Source organism: Myiozetetes cayanensis, unplaced genomic scaffold (genome assembly GCF_022539395.1).
Source record: "Myiozetetes cayanensis isolate MyiCay16 unplaced genomic scaffold, myiCay2020 scf1, whole genome shotgun sequence".
Classification (NCBI taxonomy): domain Eukaryota; kingdom Metazoa; phylum Chordata; class Aves; order Passeriformes; family Tyrannidae; genus Myiozetetes; species Myiozetetes cayanensis.
Window position 1 is genome coordinate 134705332 of NW_026086604.1, and position 23745 is coordinate 134729076.

At 39.6% G+C, this 23745-nt stretch overlaps 1 protein-coding gene across 1 annotated transcript in view; it reads left to right on the forward strand.

Moving 5' to 3' along the window:
* The first annotated feature begins 3392 nt into the window (after positions 1-3392).
* Positions 3393-23745, forward strand: part of APBB1IP (amyloid beta precursor protein binding family B member 1 interacting protein) — a 63939-nt gene continuing 43586 nt past the window's right edge. The window contains exons 1-4 of the mRNA XM_050316643.1: positions 3393-3508; positions 19238-19309; positions 21340-21427; positions 23031-23320. Of these exons, the coding sequence (XP_050172600.1) occupies positions 19238-19309; positions 21340-21427; positions 23031-23320 (450 nt within the window). The 5' untranslated portion in view covers positions 3393-3508. The remainder of the gene's footprint in view (positions 3509-19237; positions 19310-21339; positions 21428-23030; positions 23321-23745) is intronic.

The window sequence follows — 23745 nt, forward strand, 5'->3', positions numbered from 1 at the left end:
CTCTAATTTTAAAGAATTTTATGTGATGTAGCTTCTGTATTCAATGCAGTTGTACTTCAATCTGGTTTACTGTGATTTTTCCAAAGCTGTTATTGGTAATTTCTTCCATATAAACTCTCAAATGAGAGCTTTCTATCTTTCTCATAGGAAGTTTTATAGTTTGCAGGTTTTCTGCAATACTGCACAACCACAAATGAATTAAAAAAATAAAACCAAACCACACCTAAAGAGAATTAATTCTTATTGGAAGAATGTAAAACCTATAGTTGCTACTTGCTTATCCCTATACATTTGCTTTTGGCCTTATCATCTAAGAAGATGCCAAACATTTTTCCAGAATGCCCTGACAGTCTGATGTGGTGATGTGATTCACCTCATACTAATTGCAACCTTTTTAAACTTTCTGGAAAAAACAGTGTCTTGGTGAAAGAAATTATTTGGTGCACCCCAGAGTATCATCTTGACACTGTGCCAAAGATTTTCAGTGTCTGAAGAGTACTACTTGAAAAAAGGATACTCCAGCCTTTAGATATCACTTGCCTTAAACTAATACTTTTTTATCCTGCTCGTATCTATACCTTTATCCTCTATGATCAAAACCTTCTTTCTTCCATGTGAAAGTTATTTTGTTTGAATAACCAAAAAACAAACAGGCCTTTCAATTGTATTCTGTGTGTTCTGCTATGACAAAAGGTCTAATACACTCATTGATATTTATTTTCCCTTTTTTTCTTTTTTTTTTTTTTTTTTTTTTTTTTTACTGTTGGCCAGTGGCACAATGGCTTGGAAATACCTTACATATCTGCAGCCTTTCCATTCATAACACTGAGGGTTATGGGCTGATCCTGCATTACCCTGGGCTGGTAAGATCTTAGTCAGTGTAGTGTCTTATTTACCCTGTAGAGAGAAAATTAGGTCAATCTCTATAAAGTTGGGTCATTATCAGTGTAAAAAGTGATTTCAATAAAATTTAAGGGAACACATTCATGGTTAAAAAAAAAATTTTTTTTTGCCAATGAAATGCTGGTTTCCTGACACTAGAAATATATCTATCTGTTTCCTTTCAAAAACAGATGTTCTGCTTTAAATTATCTGCTGCTTTATAGAAATTTACATGACTAGGATAAGCAATCCAAAAGGACTGTGGAGGTTAATAAAGCTCTTCCCCGTCCTTCCCTAGCTGAGGGTGTATAGTGACAGCATATCTGCCCAGGGATCTTCTCACCCTCAATAAAACGAAAAAGAACCATTTCTAACTCCATTTGTTAGACCTTGAGTCATGCAATTGTTGTGAAACACCCAATTGTAACTTGGGTGGGGTGCATGTCTCCTCTTTCCATTAGAAAATGAAAAGCTTTGGGAGAAGAGCAAGCAGAATGCAAGACTGGAATTCAGGGGCAACGATTCCGCTGCATATTCATTTTATCTGAGAGAAGAGAAAACAAATGGGGAAGCTTTACTTATTTCCCCCTCCTCTTCCTGCAAACTTTGCCTCTCTCTAACCCTAGGACACACTATTAATCAAGTTTATGTCTGCCATAGCATTTCCCTCACCACATTTCTTCCTTATGAATACATGATGGCCTCCACCCATCCCACAGGAGCACAATCCTTGTGGTCCTGAATGCAGTCCAAAAGCTTCTCAGATAGCACTCAAGATTTTCTGGGATTTCTCTTATTTTCTCTTTGCTTTCCAGAGGTGTGCTGTTTTCATCTCCACTGTTCCTCTTAGAGACAATGATGCCTTTCTGTTACAGCCAGGTACAATGAGAGCTGGAAAATACTGCCATTCAACTTTCTCAGCCTTTTGCAAGGTACTTGGAGAGGACCAGAAAAAGGCTAGAGACAGAGAAAACAAGTACAAGCAGAATAGATGTTTTCTACATTATCATAACAAATATCTTGGTCATGTATTTAACAATAGCAAAATAAGTGTGAAACCACTGTGATCAGGGTGTGCCCACGTTAGTGGTAGGTCACGTATAGAAGTGCAAATATACTTCTTGACGACCAGATGTACCATCAAATATTCCTCTTTTTATACAAGCACACTGTTCAGTGCAAGGTGCTGATTTAAAAATTGACTTTAGGATAATTAAAACAAAAAGACTAATTATCAATCAATCTTTTGAAATTATGTCTTCCCTTGGCACCATAATGATACCAAAAGTCAAAGGGAGCAACTTCAAAGAAACTCAGCAAAGAGAATATGCGGTATCATGAAATCTCATACTCCCAAGTTGCTGAACTGATAACTGTTCATTAACTATGTGCATGAATTTTCAAATGCCATTTGTCAAATTTAGATGTGTTTTCACGTGCCTGACCAAAGACAGCTCTGACCTCAGCAAAGTCTCAGGTAAATTTTAGCCAGCTTCTCAATGAAATTATTTGGGTTTTCTTTAAATAACATGAGCAGAAAAATGTACTATTCCCTAAATGCATTCTTAAATCTGGTTGTGCTGTCTCAGCTGGAATTTTTCAAAGCAATTACCCCTTAAAGCATTGAAACATATTTGCTGTCAAAAACATGGTGGTAATTTAAAATGCTACCATCCTTCTGATTATTTTATCTCCAGCAGCGTTGGAGGAACAAACATGGGATTTCTTGTCTGCTTTGGAGCCAAATCTAGAATTTTAATACAAATTGCCTGTAAACACAAGACAAAGCAAAACTACTTGATGACTTCCCTAACTGAAGTAACAGAAGTTGGAGATGGTGACATCTTCGCCTTTTTTCACTACACTTTACTGTCAGTGCCTTAGATGCAAAAGAAAAAAATCTGCCTAAAGCATTATTTTGGCAAAGTCATCGACATTGCAAATAGGATTTTAAATCAAGAGAGGGGTCTGTTTGCACACAGTCTGCAACACTCAAAATCTCATCTTTTCAACTTGGTGATATAAACCCTTCCAAGGCCACACTGAATTTTCTGACACTTGCCTGTTTAACATCAGATGGAAATCTCTGATTTCTTTTTTCCTCCCCATCTTTTTATGGAATTTCACGTTATAGAATCATTTCTACTCAGTGAATAAAATCTAAGCACACTTCAAAGCACACTTCCAAGGTATGAAATCCCATAAAAATGCCATGAAATAAGTTTGCTGCCTTGCCGGCAGCATCGTTTAGAGTCACTAAAGAGAGCAGGGAAGGAAACATATTTCTGTCTGAAAACCAGAGGACACCTGACGGCGATGCCCGGCCCGGGAGAGGCTGCAGGGCAGGGCTGGGCTGGCTCAGGCCGGGATGCCCAGGCCGGCCGGGGTTTCCCCGGTGGGGACACGGGCACCGAGCACCGCCCGTGCCGGGCCGAGGGCGGAGGGCGGCGCTGGGCGCAGCGGGGCGGCTCCCGCCCCACGCAGGGCTCCGGGAGCCCGCGGGGCCGCCTCATTTCCCGGCAGGCCGAGGCCGGGCGAGCTCCCGCCGTGCTGAGGTGCCGTCGAAGCCACCCCGCTGCCCCCGCGCCCCCTCACAGCTCCTCGGGAGCCGGCGGCCCCCGCCAAGGTAAACTGGGCAGGGAGGGACCGGCCGGGCCCCCGAGGGCTCTCGGCGCCAGCGCGGAACCCGGCGGGGCGCCGGGCTGCGGCGGAGCGGGGTGTGCGGTGTCCTGCTCGCCGTGGGGAGGTGTCCGGCCGGCAAACAGCGCTGCTCAGGGTGGGGAGGCGCGGCAAACCCCGCTCTGGGCACGGCTTGTGGTGTCCCCGGAGGGCGTCAGCCCGCAGAGGGGGCACAGCCTCGCACATCGGCTGGGACAGGGACCTTCCGACGGCACGGCGTGGCCTCGGTGGCCTGAAACGGGGTCGTGGCGTTTCGTGCCGCCGTGCTGGGTCCCGGTGTTGATTGTTCTCCTGGGTAAGGTTAATCCCGGTCAGAGTTTCCCTGTGCCCAGACACTGGGAGAGCGAGTAGGAGGATTGATCATTTGCAGGGCAGGGTTGCCAAAGCTTTCCTGCAGCCTCGTGAGGCCGGTGGGGTACCGAGGGACGCGCAGTGCCCTATTTCAGGTGAGAGCATAAGGAAAGTGAAGGCAGGCGAGGAAAACTGCAGACCGACCGACCAGAAAATACACCATGAGAATGTGATAACCTATCAGTCTTAAATTAAACATGTAAGAAGGTGGTGTAGTTATGGCAAAACAGCCAGTACAGACTTCTGCAGGAACACAGTTTACATCTCTGCTGGTGGTGTATTTGACCACGTTGAGTTTGAGAAAGTCCATCCCACATGATGCCCTCAGCTGACCACCACAGAGAAGTAACTGAAATGCAGTCTCCACAAGTTTAGGGTGGTTTTTCAGATCGTTTGTGCACCAAAAGAGAAGTTATTAAATCCATTCATTGTCACACTGGGAACATGTATCCAGTGGTGTCTTTTAGGAAGCATATGATCCAGCCTGTCTTAACTGTCATTAAAAATTTCCTGCAGGAATACAGCCTACAAAGAAAATATGCAGCGTTCCACCAAACTAGCATCTTAACTTTTTGAAGTCACTTCCTGCCCCAGATTACTCTGATTACTCTGGTTTTTTTGGCTCCAGCTTGACTTTGCCCCTCAGAACTTCTGTTCTCAGAATTTTGGCAGTCATTTTTCCTCTTTGGTTCTAGTTCTTCTTTATGAATTACATGACATGCATGGTTTGTCATCTCTTCCAAACCTGCATCTAAAAAATACTCATATCTCATATGACTCTATTGATGTTACTGTCAGTTACCCTGCTGCTGCTCAACGGTGGTGTAAATGTAGTCAGGGCTTGATTTGATACATCTTTTTCATTACAGACAAATGGGTAAGCCCCAGTGCTCCAGAGGATTATGTTCCACCTGTGTAGATTCCTAATCATTTGTCTTCACTATCTTTACAATTATATTTTTTGTAACTTTGCAAAGAATGTGAATTTAGGTTAAAATTTTATGTCTAAAACAGAATATTTAACTTTTTACTGAACCTCTTCAGTTCTGTTTTCCCCTGTGAGCTTTCTAAGAAGACTATTGCATTTGATTGTACTTAATGCTTTGTGGAAGCAGTGCTTAAGAACGGGGATAATTTGGTTTGAAATATGTCTTACAGATGTGTTTGGAGGTTTGAATCAATGGAGCACTGCAGATAACTGAGTGTTCCTTGTTTTATATTCTCAGAAAATTCTGATCAATCTGGGAACACATATAACTGGAAAAATATATTGTCTCTGAAATGGTACTTTTAAACATTCTCTGCATTTTCTCTTTCTTTTTTTAAATACCTCCTGTGGGTACTACAGACTGTTCTGGTGTTTGGAGGGAAAATGACTGAAGGTTCAAAGTAATTATTGAGTAAATTGTGTTTTAATTGTTTATGCTGGAATTCATGATAATCAGATGTGCAGTATCTTCAAGCAGGGTATGATGCATTTGAAGTGCTGGTTTATGTTGTTATCAAATGTATTTATTACAGCTAAGTTTGATTTGTGCTATAAGTCACTATACTTGACCAGTGTCTATTAGATCACATGCTATAACTCAACCTGTAAATCAGGCTCAAAATTTGATCTTTTTTAGTAATGTGTAAAGAGACTAACATATTTGATAGGGTAACAATTTGCACAGAAGGGGCAACAGTATGAGCAGAAGGGCCTGTTGGATGTTGGAACAGTTTAACTCAGTACTGTGGCCCAGAATTTCTTGGGTAGTAAAAAATTTACCCAACCCATTAAGATTTTGCTTTTGTTTTGTTTCTCCTTTCCTGTCAGAAGAAATGTCTTACTGCAGTAAAAGGAAAAAGAGGCAGAAAGCTTTCCTTGTCATGCTTGCCATGAGTCATGAAGGGAGAGGTAGGACTTGGGCAACCTGTGGATGGAGGGATGAACTGTTGCATCTTTTTGGCCCTGTAAAATGTCAGAGAAAACTACCAGTCTGGGGTATTGCTGCAGCTGAGAGAAGGGGTTGCCTTGTTCAAGAGAGGACTTATTTGCAGCTTCATGAATGTCTGACCATTGAGAAGACGATCTGGAAACATGGATTTTCTTAAAAGTGTGTTTCTGTTTCAGAGGTTGTTTTACGGGAATGTAGCTGAATTTGGATTTCCTGCATATCATTCAGATATCAAGGCCCTTATCCTTTTGTGCTTTTGCTGCAAATTACATGTGTTTTTCTTTCCCACAGACCATTTTTTCGTCTTTGGTTGCAATATGTCTTGACTTGTTTCGTTGTAGGCCTGTCTGACCTGTTGTGATGATGACTTCACTTGGTCAGGTGTTGTTCTGGGGTGAAAGTGAAAATAAGACCTCTTATTTGCCTGCAGCAATATGGAAGCTTTAGTTTATTTCCTTTGGGAGGACTTAGTGACAATGGTAACTTGCATCCATGTAGATCTTCCAAAGCACTTTTTGAGCTCTATAGGAAGGACCTGCCTCATTCAGGTTTAGACATTGGCATTTGAGTCACCTGAGGTTCTGAGTCACCTTTACAGTCTCTTACGGAGAGAAAGAGATGCTGCTAAAACTTAGTTCAGCAGCCCAGTGTTAGACAGCTGCCATGCTCTATAAAATTGCCTTTCTTTCCCTTTATTGTCTAAAAAGAGCCTGGGATGACCAGGTCAGATGCAGATGTCATAGAAACCCTGTCATATGTCTTTTCACGATTAGGACTGGTCCATGATACAGTAAAATAGCTTTCGGAAAAGCAGGCATTTTAGACAGCTTTCCTTATCATCCAACCTATTGATCCATGGATACCCTAGATATTAACAATATAGCTGTCAGTGTAGAAGATGTACGCTGTACTTTGAAAGAAAGAAATGGGGTACCATTTCCTTCTCAAGGTTCTGTAGGAGACTTTTGAGTGTCTACATCAGAATATATGAGCATGTGTTCCTCACCACCCCTCAATATTAATTTATAGTATTGCTCCTGGGCTTTGAATGGGAAGGAAACACAGATGACTTAAAACTTTACTGTGGGAATTCACAAAGTAGTTTGGTAATGATTGTTTAAAAAGTTTAAGCCCGTCATTAGTTTCAAAGGCTTTCTTCCAATAAAGTGACCTTTCAGCTCTGTGGCTAGGTAATTGCGCTCGTATTTTTTTGCTACCAGGAGCTTCACCAGCCTGCACACAGCACTGTTTCTTCTTGTTGAACATTGATTCAGCATGCTATGAGTTTAGGCTCAAATAAATTAGGGCTACAGTCATTAGAAGTACTAGGAGTATTTTGGGGAGTAGATGCGTTATGAATCCTAGAAGAAAAAGAAGGTTCAGTATATACGAAATGAATTTTTCTGTGTTACTCTGTTTAGACATGGATACAGAGGCATTTCTGATAGAAGTTTTGCTTTGGATACATCTCAGTCCGTTTCCACTTTTACTTTCACTCTGTGTTTGCTTGTATGTAAAGCTGCGGATGTAAAAGTGTGACATGTAACATTAATAATAAAGAATAAAACTCTATGCATCTACTATCAGTGATGAGCAGACACTGCATGGCTGATACCACTAACAATAGAAAGTCCTCAGCTGTCCTCAGCCAGTCCAACTGATACAATAAAAATTTTGGTGAAAATCTTGTCATTGTACCTACACCCATCAGGGATAGTGGTGATGTGTGGGGAGCAAATCTGAGTCCCCAGTTTTAGGCAAAATGATGTGTCTGCCTCAAAGGCAACTCACCAGGAGAGCAGGGAAGTTCAAAAGAATTGTCAATTAATCTGTTGGTATCAAGTCCATATTGGCAGCAAATAAGAACTTGTTCCTCGGTGGCCTTAGTTGATCCATTTGATATTCACTGCGTCTTCAGGTAACCCAGACTGCAGACACATGATTACTTTTCTTCTGCCTCAGAGCAAGATTTTGATATACTTTTGAAGATTTTTCTAGTACTTTCTAACAGTACTAGCAGCCCCCATTGCCTCACTTGCTGTGGGGATTTCATTGAAACACAAAAATGAGAAGGATGTATCAGCCAAAAAAGCATTTTTGAAAGGTGACGTGTTTTTTCTCTCTGATTGCAAATGAAAAAAAATTAATGTCAGTCAAGTACACATTACTGTTCTCTGTGCTTTTTGATGAAATCTTATATTTGAAAGATCTGCTGTACATGTGGCTTGGAGGGCTTCTGAAATAGCCTTGAGCAAGTGAGAATATGGGCCAAAAATACGAACACAGATAACATTCCCAAATACTTGTAGTTATAGCTTAGTTTTGTGCTTTGGTGACCACATCCTCATGACTGAGGGGAAGCTGACAAACCTGATGTGCGAAACACCAAACGCAAATGAGCCAGTGTTTTTGGATACCAGTCCTAGGAAGGGATTCAGCATAAACTTAACTGCAGTTCTGTCCATGGAGGTTATATTTGTACATGAAAGGCAGCGAAGCCCTTCATATCTGTCACTAGATTGACCTCTTTTGCCTCCCCGTGTGTCGTGATGGAGCTGCTGTGACCAGATCAGTTGTTCCACCCCTCCTCCACTTTTAAGGAAGGAAAGAGAGGATAGCAGTGGCATTTCCTTCTTATGGAAAACCTTAGAGAGATGGAAGAATGGAAATGGAAATGTCACAAGGTTCTTCTCCTCTTGCTGCATTTTCTTTTCATAACTATTTCCTTTGTGCAGTTCAGGGCTTTCTGGGTTATGACAAAGCAACCACAGCTATACCAGTATAATATCCCATCTGTGGTTACTCTAATCTTCCACTTTCCTTACAGATCTTCATCTGAAACCCACTGATTAAAGCTGCTTGTGATATATAGATATATAGATATATATTTGTTTATATATAGACTGAAAGAAACAGCTTTGCTAAGAGAAAAGTTAATAGTGGACCTTGAAATTGTACCTGACTCTTCAGTCAGAAGTAAAGCTGAGAAAAAGGATTATAAAAAAAAAAAAATCTTCATTTAATGTTTCTACTGTTTCTACTGTTAGTTTTCCACTGTGGTACTAATCACGGTACTTTGGTGAAATGTCTATAAATTCATATTAGAGTATTACTTGCTTTATTTGATTTTAATATATGAATTGTTTATGAAACAAACAGGTGGGTTTCATGAAATTCTTACAGATTTGCTTTCACCCTATTGCTTCACTCTTACCTGCATTTTATGTTAGTGTCTTTTCCTCTTTCAGTCTTCCGTTCCCAGACCATGCGTGCCCTCTCTTAGGCATTTCTGGCAGTAATAAGAACATGTGATGATAAGACATGGTGACTTAGGGTTTTTGCCAGTGACTATAGCATAGGAATAAGTTATTTGTTTAGGGAGACAGTTGTATCATGGAGATAGCGTATCTTGTGCTTATCTAGTGGCTCGTTATGGGAGGGAGTGAATGTTGGAAAAGATGAGACAATGACTATGTAACATAGCAGTTCCTGCACTCAAATTTGGTACCGTAGCTTTTCTTTCCTTTTTTTCCCACTCTTCCTAAGTTTGTGCTTTTACTTGCATTATTCCACACTCAACATCTCTTGATTCTATAGGGAATTGAGGAGGGGAAGGATTTTCTTCCATTTTAGACCCCTCTGTGCCTTCCTCTCTCATATGTGGGCTTCCTTGACTATGATTTTTGATTCCTAGACAATCTATTAATATGGGATCAGCCTACTTCATGGATTGTGAAGCTAATGTCAAAATCTTCATTTAGTAGAGAGCCACAAGATGCACTTCCCCTAGCTCAGTGACATAAGGATAAGGGAATGCAGGGAATAGTTCAAGTAGCAAATGTGCAATTAATAATTAGACTATTGTCATTTGCTGGCAATTTTTTAAAGTACAAAACAGTCTCTTGTTGTCGTGCAAGTTCTGTACAGCAATGTTGGGTAACAAGAAAAAAGGAAGGAAAACATTACACCAACATCAACAAGCTACAGTTTATGGGAAGGAATGTGAAAACTGAATAAATTTGTGCTAGTCAGACTTACATTACTCTGTCACTATTCTGCTTTGCCACCATGGCAGGGAGGAACCTAGATCTGAGATTCGTATTTTCTGATAACTCATATGTCTGCAGTTGTTTATACCTGAGTAGACCAGAAGCATACACATTGTCAACACAAGAAGAATGACCCTGGATAAGCTGGTTCATGTGCTCAGGGTCCACACTTCCATCCATCTTTCTGGCTTTCCCAGGAGAAGATAAGTTGGGAGAATAGAGATCTTGTTCCTGTGTGCCAGTAATCTGGCACAGAATAGGGAGTTGTTTCTTCTACCAATCTGTGGGAAGACATAAGACTGGAAATACATCTCCTCCTACTACACAGTGTTTGTGCTGCCTGTATGGCTCATGTGAGGAAATTCCCCAAAGTGGACCTTCTGCAGCAAATAATTCTATGACAAAATAAAAAGAAGATGACCAAGTCTGTAGCCATACATTCTTTCTATAGTGTTCTTAGACCCACAGGCTAGGCTGAAGCACATTGACTGATGGGAGGATACTACATAAAAATGAATAGAAGTGGCACTGCTTTGGAGTTCCACTGAAAAAATCCCATTTGGGAGCTGACAGGAAGGTACAAAGTGAAGTTCTGGTGCATCGAAATTGCTCCCCAGCTCTCTCCTCCCTGTGTCTGCTTTACACTGGGGTTTTCTTTTTTTCCTCTTGCATAAGGTGCTTTTTACTGACAGTCCCCAGTTGCTTGAGTACAATTGGGATACATTTTCTGGAACCCAGGATCCAGACTCTGTGTCTATGCCTGAGGGTTACTCTGGAGAGGATCTTAGTGAGTGAGCTGTCTTACACCCAGTCTGCATGCCATATCCCTCTACACCCTTTTACCATAGCCACAGCATGTGCTGCCTGTCACTGGTTAAGTGTTCCTCCTGTCCTCTCTCAGATGGAGAGCCCTTTGCTAACCCCTTCCTCCTGACATACTGTGAGTAAGCTTCTAGGTAGTCCTTTAACTTCTCTTAAAGGAGCCCCTGTGACCCTTCAGTAATCTTGCCATCTTGCCCCACCCTAAGAAAAGGACCCACAGCTGCTTCTCCCATACACCACTCTTGGCAAGGAGGTTAAAGAAAAGAGTATATTTGGGGCAGTGTATCAGGGAGATGAGAAGGCTGGGGAGCACAGAGGTCATGGATGATGGGGCAGCATCATCTGAAGGATGGCCTCACAGTGTCTTGTAGTGCTTTAGAAACATATTAAACCTCTCTCTCTCTCTCTCTCCAATGGAAAATGAAGTACTCAAATAAATATCACTGAAAAAGATGGTGGTGTACTTGTGCATAGAGGTCCCGTGATGTTTAAATTATTATTGTCATCTTGGTGAAAAAAGGGTAAAATACAACTGCTGTCATCATTAAAGTGGAACAGTATAGCTTTTAGGTCTATGAAATCTGGATTTTTGGGACTAATAAAGTCTTTTTCCGAAATCAGTCCTTACTCCACATTTGTCCTTGCAATACATGTGAGTTAACTGTGGAATTCCAGAACAGCAAAAAAGGCAATAAGCTTTCAAGAAGCTTAAATGTATAAATGGCATACCTGTGATTTCTCTGAAACAGAAGTACAACCTGTGAGTTTGGAGTGCTCATGTCTAAAGATGTCTGTGCTTATATCTGAGTGGAGGATTCTGGAGTTGGTAGAGTACAAGCTCTACTATTCCAGGTCAACATTAGAAAAGGATTCTCACTGAGCTGTATTTATATGCCATTTTTATTTTAATCCAAAGCCAAATGTGACTCCCTTTTAAACTAGTAAGGATGCTTTGCAGGTGTGTAGTTGTACAGACTTCCTGCAGCTACTGGTATTTTAGTGTGGCACTTCTATTCCATCGTGAGCAGAGTTATAACAAGTCAGACCCATCCCTGAGGTAAATATGCAATATATTCAGCTGCAGATTTCCCAGAAGAATAGGGAATGAGAAACTGCTTTCAGAGTTATCAGTGTGTGCAAGCTTTTTCTCAGAAAATACCATGCTTATCAATGTTAGGTAAGTAAAGTGCTGGAAGCAGTCTAATTGCTTTTGATCAATTATTTTCAAAATATGAGTTAGTGTTGAAATAGAAAAGAGTAACAGGGGCATGTTATGTAGGTGAGAGGAAAGGCAACATGCTATTTGCCGACTGTGATTTTGAAAGCTTGGTGTCAGCTGCCGTTTCAACTTCATCACTCCAAAACTTCTATTTCCTTTCTTAGTATCTACTAGAATTTATAACAAATTGGATTATATTCCTCTAGGCTCAGTTCTGCAGATAGATGTTCTCTTTTACTCTACTTCATAAAAATGTACCTAAATGTCTGTTAAAGACTTTATATTAGACATGATGAAGCAGCTGGTTAAGGAACTTCCATCCTGCCTGGCTTAGTTATATAGGAGACGTGAGTAGTATGAGTTTTTCTTGATACCTAACTGTAAAGTTGTTGTAAGAAACCTAGTTAGATCTATTTCAGACCTGCAGTCAATTTGGCCACAAAGGTGTCTTCCACAGTGGTGAGTATCCCGTGCTTCAGAAGGAGGTACAAGATGTCTTGTGCTGGAAGGTATGGTATAACGTGTCTATCATGGATGCTTGACTCTGGTTCCAAATTGCTGGAGCCTTATTTTAGGTCTTGAAACATGAGGTTCATCATCCTTGCCTGAAGCTCTCTGCAATAGTAACACTTCTAGCTGTAACTGCTTGTAGAGAAAACTAGCTTGCTTACTCACCAGTTTTGATGATGAGTTTCACAGTTGCACTGTGCACATTTCCCTGGAACAGTTGTGTAGACTTTCATTTACTATCCCATTGATTTTTTGTTATAAGTCAGGATGAAATGATGCCTCAGTAACTTTCCTCTAGGTTTTGATGCATTTTTTAATCACCCTAGTTTCACATCTGTTTCCTGTGACAGTTGCCCTCTTTCCAGATTTGTTCTTTATGGTGGGACTTCTGTCACTTTCGTCACACTTGCATAATTTTCTTCTTTTTCTCCATCTTTCATATGGGATTTTCTATGTTGCATAGTCTGTAATATGTAAGGGTGAATCTCTGATCTGAGCACTTTAATCACTGGGCTACCAATGGGTCTCTCTAAACGTGAAAGATTTCATTCTGCTCCAGAAAGCCTTTAAGAATTAAGCAATAGCAGGAAGTTGCAATGCTTTTAGTGGTAATTTGAATAGTCAAAAAGGAAGTGTTCATTTTGGTGGACGTGGTACTCTGGACACACACTGTAGTGCAGGGACTAGGAGCTGAAGATGTGCATTTGGTCTTCCTGTGTGACTTGTCAAAATACACTTCATGTATTTTTGTCTTTGCCATTTGCATATGAATTTAGTAAGTGTGTCTGTAACTTCACATCACTAAGTGGACTGTTCCTAATACTGTTCGTAGCATGAATGCACTGTAAGGATCCACTGACGCCAGGCTATTCCTCATTCCTTTTTGTTTTTAGCCCTTAGGTTGGTTAAGCTTCATGCACTCAACTGAGGCTGAGTTGAAAAGATGAATATCTTGTGTGCAATACTGCTGGTGTTTCCTGTTCAGTATTTCACAAGGGCTTTGAGCTTGTTTTCTAACTGCAAGTGCAGAAGCCCTTTTACCATGTGACTTAGACCACTCTTCCGGTGAAAGGGACTAACTTTCAGTATGTCTCAGAGCTATCAAGTACTAACTGTTCAAACTCTACTTAGTGTAGTACCATGCCTAGGGTTTTTTTTAATGTACACCATGTAATCATATTGTCAGATTTCATTATATTTTAAAATAGTTTCTTCCTTTTTTTTTTCCTAACAGGGTGAATTTTGTGCCACTATTTTACTCCTCATTCTGTTAGCTTCCACTCAAGTGTTAAAGATTGTATCAAACAACTCAATTTCCCATGTATTGTTTGTAGACATAGTCCCATTGTCTTATGTAAGTGTGCAAATCACAAAAATTTCTTCATTCTTAGAAAGTTGGTTTTATTATTCCCTCTAGTATCTTAACAAATCAAAATGTATGCAACCATGCAGAAGTCATACACTGATTATAATTATAGAGTTCATATTATAGACCTGAAATGCAGCTCCTGCTCCACCTGTCAGTGCATGACACAACAACATAGGTGAGGTTCTGGTTAACCCAGGTAGGATTGTGCAGCTTGAGAGTGAGTGCAAGGACTGCTTCTCCATTCTTGTATCTGAGCAAGGAATTTCTCCGTGTTTTTCTTTGGTGCCCTTGAATCCTGGACCATCCCCATGGAAAGACACTGTTGTTCATCGTCAGTCCAGTATGTTGCTCATTGCAAGCACAACGAGTTGGACCGGGGAGTTTCCCATGAATCTCTTCCTGTGCATCTGCTAAATTTCTCTGGTGTTAGAAGTGAGAGAACTCAATTCCAAGTCCCTAGTTCATAGCTCAAAAAATGTAGAAATTTACATCTCAATTTCAAAATAAGCATATATAAGGAGTAGATATGTAGGGGAAGAAAGTTTTGTAGGGTTCTGTTGCCAAATTTAGAAATACAGTGCACAGGAGTTTTGCATTGTCATCCAGGGCAGGAGGGCTGGTTCTTGGGAAAGGTAAATGGTTGGGGCACCTGAATGGGTGCAAGTAGGGCTTTGGAAAATTGTGACAAAGCATGGAACAGAAAAAAGGCAGACACTAAAGGCAAGGAGAAGTAGAAGCAAATACACAGAAACCATACTCTTTCTTAAGCTGAAATACAAAGATGCTGTAAGTACAAAGAGTACAACAAAATACAAGAATTCTGCTGTTCATGTCTCTGAATTTAGATTTAAATTCTTTTTATCAGTAAGGAGGCTGCTAAGTATGAAGTTGGGGAAGTTAAAAAAGAATAATAGATTTAGCATGTCTAGAGGACTTCTGGTAAATGGTGGGGTGAACTTATGAGTCAAAATACAATGAGTCAATACTTATGTATTAAATAAACCTGTGAGCGTTTAATATACATAAACTAAATAGTGAGACTTGGTGGTTAGAATAGCAAGCTGAAGAGAAAATGTCTCAACCCCTTAGATATACAGTATGAGAAAGGTGAGACTATTAAGTAAAATAAATTCAAGAAAACGTTGTGAGAGCTCAGTCAAAATTTGAGAATGTGAAAATCTGAGGAAATAAAAGACAAGGAATACCTTTAACTGTGTGCTTGGTGTGACTTCAAAGAGTGGTCTAGAAGGCATCAGTTTGAAAATCAATCACTTTAAAAATAGGTTAGGTTTCACATATATGCCTTTGTACAAGGCCCTCCTTAGCATGTTTATTTGTGACAACCATAATTTCCTCATTTTATTTCAGTTCTGATTTTTTCTCTGCATACAATCTTATGTATAACCTTGAAAACTTAGTGTAAAAGTACTGTTCTGGGCGGTTTTTTTCTCTTCAGTTTATTGTAGTAGACAGTGATTTTAAGAGTTCCTGGTATTAGTACTAAATTAGTACTAAGAGAAAAACCTGACAGAAAAGTTATTGCAGAGGACGACTGAGTATTGTGGCAGTTTTGGTCACTGAAATATAAGAAAGACATTAAGCCATTAGAGAGTGTCCAAAGGAGGGCAGTGAAGATGGTGAAGGGCCTTAAGGGGAAGCTGTATGAGAAGTGGCTGAGATCTGTTCAGCCTGGAGGAGACTGGGGAGAGACCTTCTTGCCGTCTACAACTTCCTCATGAGGGGAAGAGGAGGGGCATGCACTGATCTCTTCTCTGTGGTGACCAGTGACAGGACCCAAGGGAATAACCTGAAGTTGTGTCAGGGGAGATTTAGGTTGGATATTAGAAAAACATTCTTCACACGGAGGGTGGTTGGGCGTTGGAACAGGCTCCCCAGGGAAGTGGTCACAGCACCAATCCTGACAGAGTTCAAGAAACCTTTGGATGATACTCAGGCACATAGTGTAACCCTTGGGGATGGTCCTGTCAGGACTAAGAGTTAGACTTAATGACCCTTATGGGTCCTGTTCAACTCAACTCAGCATATTCCGTATGTACTCATGTATCTACATACTCCTATTCTGAGTATGAAACTTAATATTCTTCTGGACACTTTGGTAAATCTTTTCCCTTTTTTTTTGATAGTAGCTCATACAAACCTGTACACTCATACACATGAGTTTCTGGTTTGAGTAAGTTCAAGGCTATTTATAAAACTCTGAAGAATTTGCTGGTCTGAAATGGAGCAACATCCAATGGGATAGTTTCCAAATCTGCAGAATATTTTGTCTGTTTGTTCCTATTGGGGCAATCGGAAAAGAGCAGAGAGGAGAGGAGTCAAAGAAGAGGAGACTGGATGGACACTCTTTTGCAGTTCCATGCTATGGGGACTCATTTTATTATCCTTCATTTTTCTAGTTCTTGACAAAATCTCTGAATATGTAGAGTTCTCCTATCAATTTAAGAGATGTGTGTTTTAATATAAAAGTATTTCCAGGGTATTCATTAGTTATGAGAGTAATTTTGTTTTCCTAAACCCAGTCAATAAGAATTCAGGAGAAAATAAAGACACCAGTAGAGGCAATGGCTTGGTGACAATATGACTTTGTCCATCTAGTGATGGTGGCTGTCTGTTCATTAAAAATGACACCTGAAAGGGACACTGACATATTTCCTTCTCAAAATATATGTTCATGCCTTCTCCCTTCCCCCATGTGCTTAGAGTTAAAAACCCCCAAGTATTAAATGTCATTTTGAAGATGTCAGTGGGGAAGAGTCATCATTGACTGTCTCAGCTCCAGTTTACAGTGAAAATTCTTACAGAATTATTTGCACATTGATTTTTCATAGGATTACATTTTTCTTATAAATCAAATGTGTCTAAATATTCAGAAAATCATATAACTGGAAAGAAGGAACTCCAAATTTACTGAAACCTCTACAAAGCCTGTGATTTGGTGAAAAGTCCAATATTCAGTTCTCTTGCCTTTTTCTTTTTTTTTGTTAACTAATGAGGAGTATTCTTAGGTTTGATTTTTTTCCTTTTTAAACAGTTCTTACTCCTCCTCTTGATGACATTGCAACTGGTTGCAACTCGAGTAATTTTTTTGTCATTTTTATATTCCTGTTCTGAAAAAATATAGCAAAGGAGGATTTCAGTTTGTCAGAAGAACTGTGTGAGGACCTTTTCCCGAAAGTTGATCTAGCTAGTGCTTAAAAAAACCCCTCAAAACCATACAAATAGTTAGAACTGATGAGATTTCCTTAGAAGATATTTTGATCTTCTAAATCAGAAAACAGGAAAACATAAAATTATTCAGTATTATTTAAACACTGATGAGATACTTCTCAGGATGAACTGCAGCTCCATTTTTTGTCACCCAACAAATGTATTTTCACTCTCCCTGATCAAATAAGTGCCATTTTATCTATCCTTTCTATGAAAATTGATTCTCCAAGTGCCAGGTGGGTAGGAAGCTACACAGCTGTTGATTCAAATAAATGAATTAAGATTCAGTAATCATATGCCATCCAGCATACTGCTGAATCTACAGAAACAGAATTGTATATGCAGAGCTCTGTATAGTGTGATACAGACAGAGAGAGGGAGCCATCCAGTGTGGATTTGTCAGCTGGAAATGAAGCAAAAAGATGACTAACTCTCCGTTTGCTCAGTGCTGTGTGATGTGTGTTCCCTGTTCCGTGGGCATAGCTGTGCCATCTCCGCTGTTGGGATAGGGTAACCCTCAGCCCTGGCAACCACATCTTACTAAAATGTCTTTGACAGTATCCAGTTACTAAATGTTTGATTTCTAGGATCTGAGAGAAATATGAAAGTTCATTTCCCAGTTGCCTGTGCCTTATTTAGTTACACTGACTACAAAAAACGTCTAAAGGAGGTAGATTGTACCCTGAGCCTGACGGATGAAAGCTGTACATGCCTAGTGAGGTCTGGTGCCAGGAATAATACAGGTGGTAACAGGACAAGTGGAAATTAAGCCAGTCATGCTGACATAGATGCCAGAAAGATGAAGTCCAAAGTAAGTAGAGTAGCTCAGATTACTCCAGTATTAACTGTCGTGTTACAGATGTGTTACCAAGTGATTTTCAAACATCAGACTTCAGTGATTCAGTTGGCCTTTATAATTTAACTATGGATATATGCTCTATTAAAGGGAAAGCATTAAGATCAAAGAACAGGGTCCTTGCTGGTCTCTCTCTGCTCTGGCACCTGGAACTCCCTCCTACACTGACCTTGGTGTCTGCAGGGCTGTTTCTCTCACATTTTCTCACTGCTCTTGTGCAGCTGCTGTGAAGCATTTTTTACCCTTTCTTAAATGTGTTGTCACAGAGATGCCACCAGCATTGCCAGTGAACTCCATATTGGAGCTGACTTGAACCACTGTCCCTCTCTGACATGGGAGAGTTCCTGGTGTCTTCTCACAGAAGCCACCCCTGCGGCCCACCACTCCCACCAAAACCTTGCCACATAAATCCAATACAGGTGCACACAAACCCAGTGAACCAGTGGGACTACTTATATGTTTAAAGTTTGGCCCTAGTTTGACCCCTAATTTTGTGCAATCAGTACCACAGTTCCCAATCCCTTGCAGGCTTGAGCCTCTTAAAAAATTGTTTCTAGTTCTTGTCTCTGGTAATGTTCCATGTCAGACACCCTTTTTACAGTGCTTCTTTTCCTGCAAAGGAACAAATTTAAGAGGAAGAGGATTATTACAGAAGCTGTGTCTCTGCCATATCTCAGCACCACCAGTGTCCTCATCCTGTCCTCACACTGCCCTCTTGCAACAAGCACCACCATTTACTGGCATGCAGCATGTACCCATTTCCCTTGTTTCGGTGCTCCCCCTTAGGTGTCTTCATGTTAGGTAAGACTGGAGTTCTCTCAGTGCACTGATATTTGAAAAAAAAAGAGAGAAATATTCAACCAAATAATGGTACCTAACCATAGCCAGGTCCTCCACTAGGTAACACCCTCTAAACTCCTGTAATATTAGTTGTCTAAGCCAAAGAAAGAAGGATTTCAAGATGAAACATTCAGAAATTTTTCAACCTTAAACTTTGTTTCCCTCTCCATCTCTCACATATATTTCTTTGATGTGTAAGGTACAACCATGGTTTATTAGCCAATGATTTCCTATGAAATGTAAATAATACAAGGAGATTGTGGGAATTTCTGATAAGTGTAGATCCCAAGTGTGTGTTTAAGCATACTGAGAGTCTGATCTGTTAGTAGTTACTTCTAAATTATGTATTCAGGTTTTTGCAAGTCATGAACAATTGTTTTAAAGTTAATTTTGAACACAGTATAAAAGAACGTTGCATCTCTTCTGGTTTTGGCTGTTACTGGCCTTGAAAATGAACTTTTGATGACTTTCTGCCTATGGAATTTTTTCTTTCAGATGGAGCAAACCTGTGATGATATAGATGAAATGTTCAGCAATTTACTTGGGGAGATGGACATGCTGACCCAGGTAAATAATTATTTTTTTCCATCAAAATTAGTAAAATAGCTATTATGTGTCAGGGAAAAGAAGTAAATTTTCTACATTTTTCATATACTTCCACTCTGAATAAATACAAATATATTATTTTGAAAAACCTTCAATTAAATTTTTCCCTTGACAGTTAAAATAAATGGCCTGAAGTATAAGGTAATATCAGTGCAGGGTAGGTTCTTAGAGAGAGCTAATTGCTTACGAAAGACATTTTCTCAAAAAAACCCCAAGTCACCAATTTAAATTCCTCTGGACTTGGTCCAAAGAAATTAAAAGATTTTGTCAAAACAGGAAGAGTCTGAGTCTGAATTTTCAGGCATGAATGATTTGCATACATGGATAAGTGGGATGTAGCCTGAGTGTCAAATGTGAACTTTGGAAATGAAAGCAACATTTTGAATGTATGCATAAAAGTAATCTTCATATATGGCACAATATTAAGTTACAGCTAGGGTGGCATTCAAGAATTTATAGAGACATTATTGCCAGTGTAGAATACACTCTTGAGAGGAAAGTATAAAAGAGCATGAGCCTCTTTCTAAAGCTCTAGTCATTAAATACTTCCTGCATAACCTGATGAAAGGATAACTTCTATTCCTAGAAAAAAACCCTACAAAGACAATAATATTGCTGTATTTTAATAAATGCATGCTCAAAAACACTAAAGTTGCGATCTTGCATTCTTTGTGAGTACGTTTATAGCCTCTGTTCCGAGGGGATCTTTCTTCTTGGTGAATCCCAGTGCTTGACAAATTAAATGCCAATAATTCTGAGCCTCAGAGTAGATATTGTGTTTAAACTGTGTGAAAACCAAGATTTCAGGTGACATTCTTAGCTGTCAAATCACAACACTTTGGCCCTTGGTAGCCTTTGTGCTCTTGAAGGGCTCTTTATAATAGTGCACATTTTATCTATAAATATTTATATATATATATATATAAAGAGGAGGGTGTTTATGGTAATTTCATGTTATTATTATGTCTTGAAAAATTAACAAAAGACTGCTTATGATAAATTTGACCTCCTCAGATTGGACCTAGCACTGTTAAGAGTGCAGGTGATGCAGAGTGAGCCTTTTGTGTCTGCTCACCAGTGCACTACTTGATAGGGTGGAATCTTCCTAAGATGGAGACTGACTCCTTCACTCCAAAGTTCTGGCATCACCTCTTACATCAGCATGGGAGAAGGAGACAGGCCTGTCTGAAAGTCTGAAGACTTTCAGTTAACAGACTTGGATCTTAATTTCTTTGGACTCTTAAAGTCCAATAACCAAGAGTGTAGATAGTTTTTCACACTTTTTTACCAGTCTCTGTGTTCCTAAGGTATGTGTAAATCATAGAAGCACACAGAGATACCTTTACATTGCATAACAAGGATGAAAAACAAAATGCAAGTTCAGATTTGGGCTTTTCTGCCAGAAACTAGGAATTCTCTATTTAACTAAGCACATTTACAGTTTACATTGCAACAGCATGTTTTCTTCATTTGTTGTATTTGGGTGTGGGGGTTTTTTTGAAAGAGCAGAAGAAAGCAACAGCTAGGGTACATTTACATTAGTAATTAAAACACTCTGGAGAGAAAATGGCACTGTAGCTTACATATGTACATAGCTAAACTCTTTTCACACCCTCCCCCAAAAAGCTAAAGAAAGCTAAAACTCAGTCTGGCTTTGTCCACTGTCTGGACTAAAAACAGTTCCGTTTTCTGCTGTTCCCCACACCAAGTGTAGGTGTTGCTGGTGTGGTGACAAGACTTGCTGTCATCATGGATCAACATTGGACTGAAAAGCATGCAAAACCCTTGACGTGATTGTGAGGCAGTGCTTGTCTTGGCCCTAGTTAGTTTACCTGTTTAGACATAATCCCAGAAACCAATGTGTGTCATTCTATTCCTTGAAGAAGAATTGATTTCATTAGATAAGTTCAGGTAATTGATTTAGAAATGTTAATATCTGTAATAGTAATTATATCATCAGATACCCGTTTTTTTTATTTCTACCTTAACAGAGTTTAGGTGTGGAGACTGTACCACCTCCATCCCCCAAAGTGTCCAACAATCAATTCAGCTTTACAGTTGGTTTTAAAGATTTAAACGGTAAGTAGCTGAATGGACTCTTTCATGCCTTTTATGCTTACTTAACATACCTCACAGCAACAAATAAGAAGAAAATCTTTACATACCTTAGATCAAAAAAATCCCAAACGAAACAAAAGAACCCTGTTTTGCTGCAGGGGGAGGTATATTTGTTCCTCTGAATTTAGGAAACTTGGAAGGGGCCAATTTTTTTGGGCGTTAGTCAGTCTAAACAGGAATCAGGCTTTTAAAAAAGTCTGGGTGTTGAGGAAAACAAAAATAAGAAGTCTCCCAAATAACTTCCTAAAATGCAACCTTTTTAATGTAAAGATTTCACTTGATAGAAGACAAAGTTCCTCAGTGTAATGTCAGAACTGCATAAGCGTTTTGTTTCAGCTTCCACTGCTTCCACTTTACATTGCTTATTCTCATTTTGGTTTGCACTGCCACTTTTGCATGTACAGCTGCTTGTTGATACTGTGGGACAAACCAAATGAGGGAATTTATCCAAGTTTAAAAAAAGAACCCTCCCTATGGTTTTGTTTGTGCTGGATTTTTTTTATTTTTTCCCTTCTTTTTTTATCCGGGACTGGTTGTTTGCATTTGCCTGAGTTGATGTTACCCTTTCGTTTTGTCTCGTGATCAGTTCTCTATTAGATTTTCTAATGACTCTACCAGCAAATTGGGTAGAGCTATGTAAATACATAGGACCTTATATAAGCCATCTTTCTCACTGAAGAGAAAAACTTATTGAATACTCAATTAATAGAAGATGATCTAATGGCATATTCACACTTAGTCTGATGAATGATCTGTTCTTTATTGGAATATATAACCGTTTGTCAGTATCCAGTTCAGTGCTTTCCATCCCTTTCCAAAATTTCACTTAAAAATTTTCCCAATTTGTGATATATTTATTTTTTAACTACACTCTTTAAAGAAATTTAAACGAACAAATCTGTTTGATCTTAAAAAAACCCTTTTCTTCTTGAAAGCTAAATCATCCTACAAGGGTTTTATTCCATGGTATCTCTTACACCATGGCTAGTTCAAAACACAAAACAAATTACCACAATTACTGATGTGCTACAAATGATATCATATGATTTCATGTGTCCTAGAGCTTTTTGATTCTGCTTCATGCTAATTTTAGAGTTGTAGAATAGTAGCAATATATGAAGATATTCTTGATTTAGGCCTCAATTACATGTTTTGTTGCTATACCAAAACTCGCTAAGCATTTATGTGTGCACTTAAGTGAATAGCTTAATGGGAGCTAATGGAATTTCTTGCATCCATATCACTAAGCATGTACCCAGTGACCTTGCCGAATCAGGACCATGTTTTATAACATCATAAGGGCCTGAGACTGTATCACTGGAACTGAAGCTTCCTGTCTGATTTAGTTTTTATTCATAGAGTTCCTTGTACTGTGAACTTCAGCACGAACAGATTAATGGCTATTCCTAAAGCACATTTGTTTCCCAAACCATGTATAATGTTTCCTTTCCCATAACCCTTATACCTTACAGTAACTATGCCTTTTGCAGTTTAATCTCCACTGAACTGGAAACAGCCTTTTGCATTGCGCTCACTCTGACACATTTTGTGTTTTTCTTTCCAGAATCCTTAAATGCCCTAGAGGACAAAGACCTGGATGCTTTAATGGCTGATCTTGTAGCAGACATAAATGAGGTTGAACAGAGAACTTTACAAGCCCAGAAAACTTCTTGCAACCAGCAAAGTACAGTCACTCAGTCTTCAACAGGCTTGGATAGTGACATTTGTTCTAAATCAAGTCTCTATGTTACCATTACTGGCCAGTCTGGGGATGACTTGCCCCCTCCACCTCCAGACCCTAATTTAGACCTTCCACCACCACCTCCACCACCTCCTTCTGAGCCACTTACCCAGGTAGGTCTGGGTGGAACCTTATTCTAAGCATTCACTTGTTCTTGTAATTTTGCAAGTGGTGTTTGGCACTGCAAAGCTTTTGGATATCTCAGGTAGATAACACCTTGGGAAAGCTCTGCAATGACGAGACATACGTGAACTGTGGAGTTAGGTTTCTGTTGTTGTGAGCTCAGCAATTTCTGCCTGTTTCTTGACTTATTACCCACTCCTTCACCTTTTTAATCATCATTTTGATTGCCCAGTACAGGCATAAATCATCGCAAAGGTTTTATTGTAACAGAAAATTTATCACTGATTTTTTTTAAGAAGTACTGATCAATTAATATCTTCTTATAGAGAACTTGGCTTTGGCATCAGTGCCAAACATGGCCAAAGATCCCTCCGCTTTGTGGAGATGTCACTGTGTTCATTCAGTGGAATCTGTG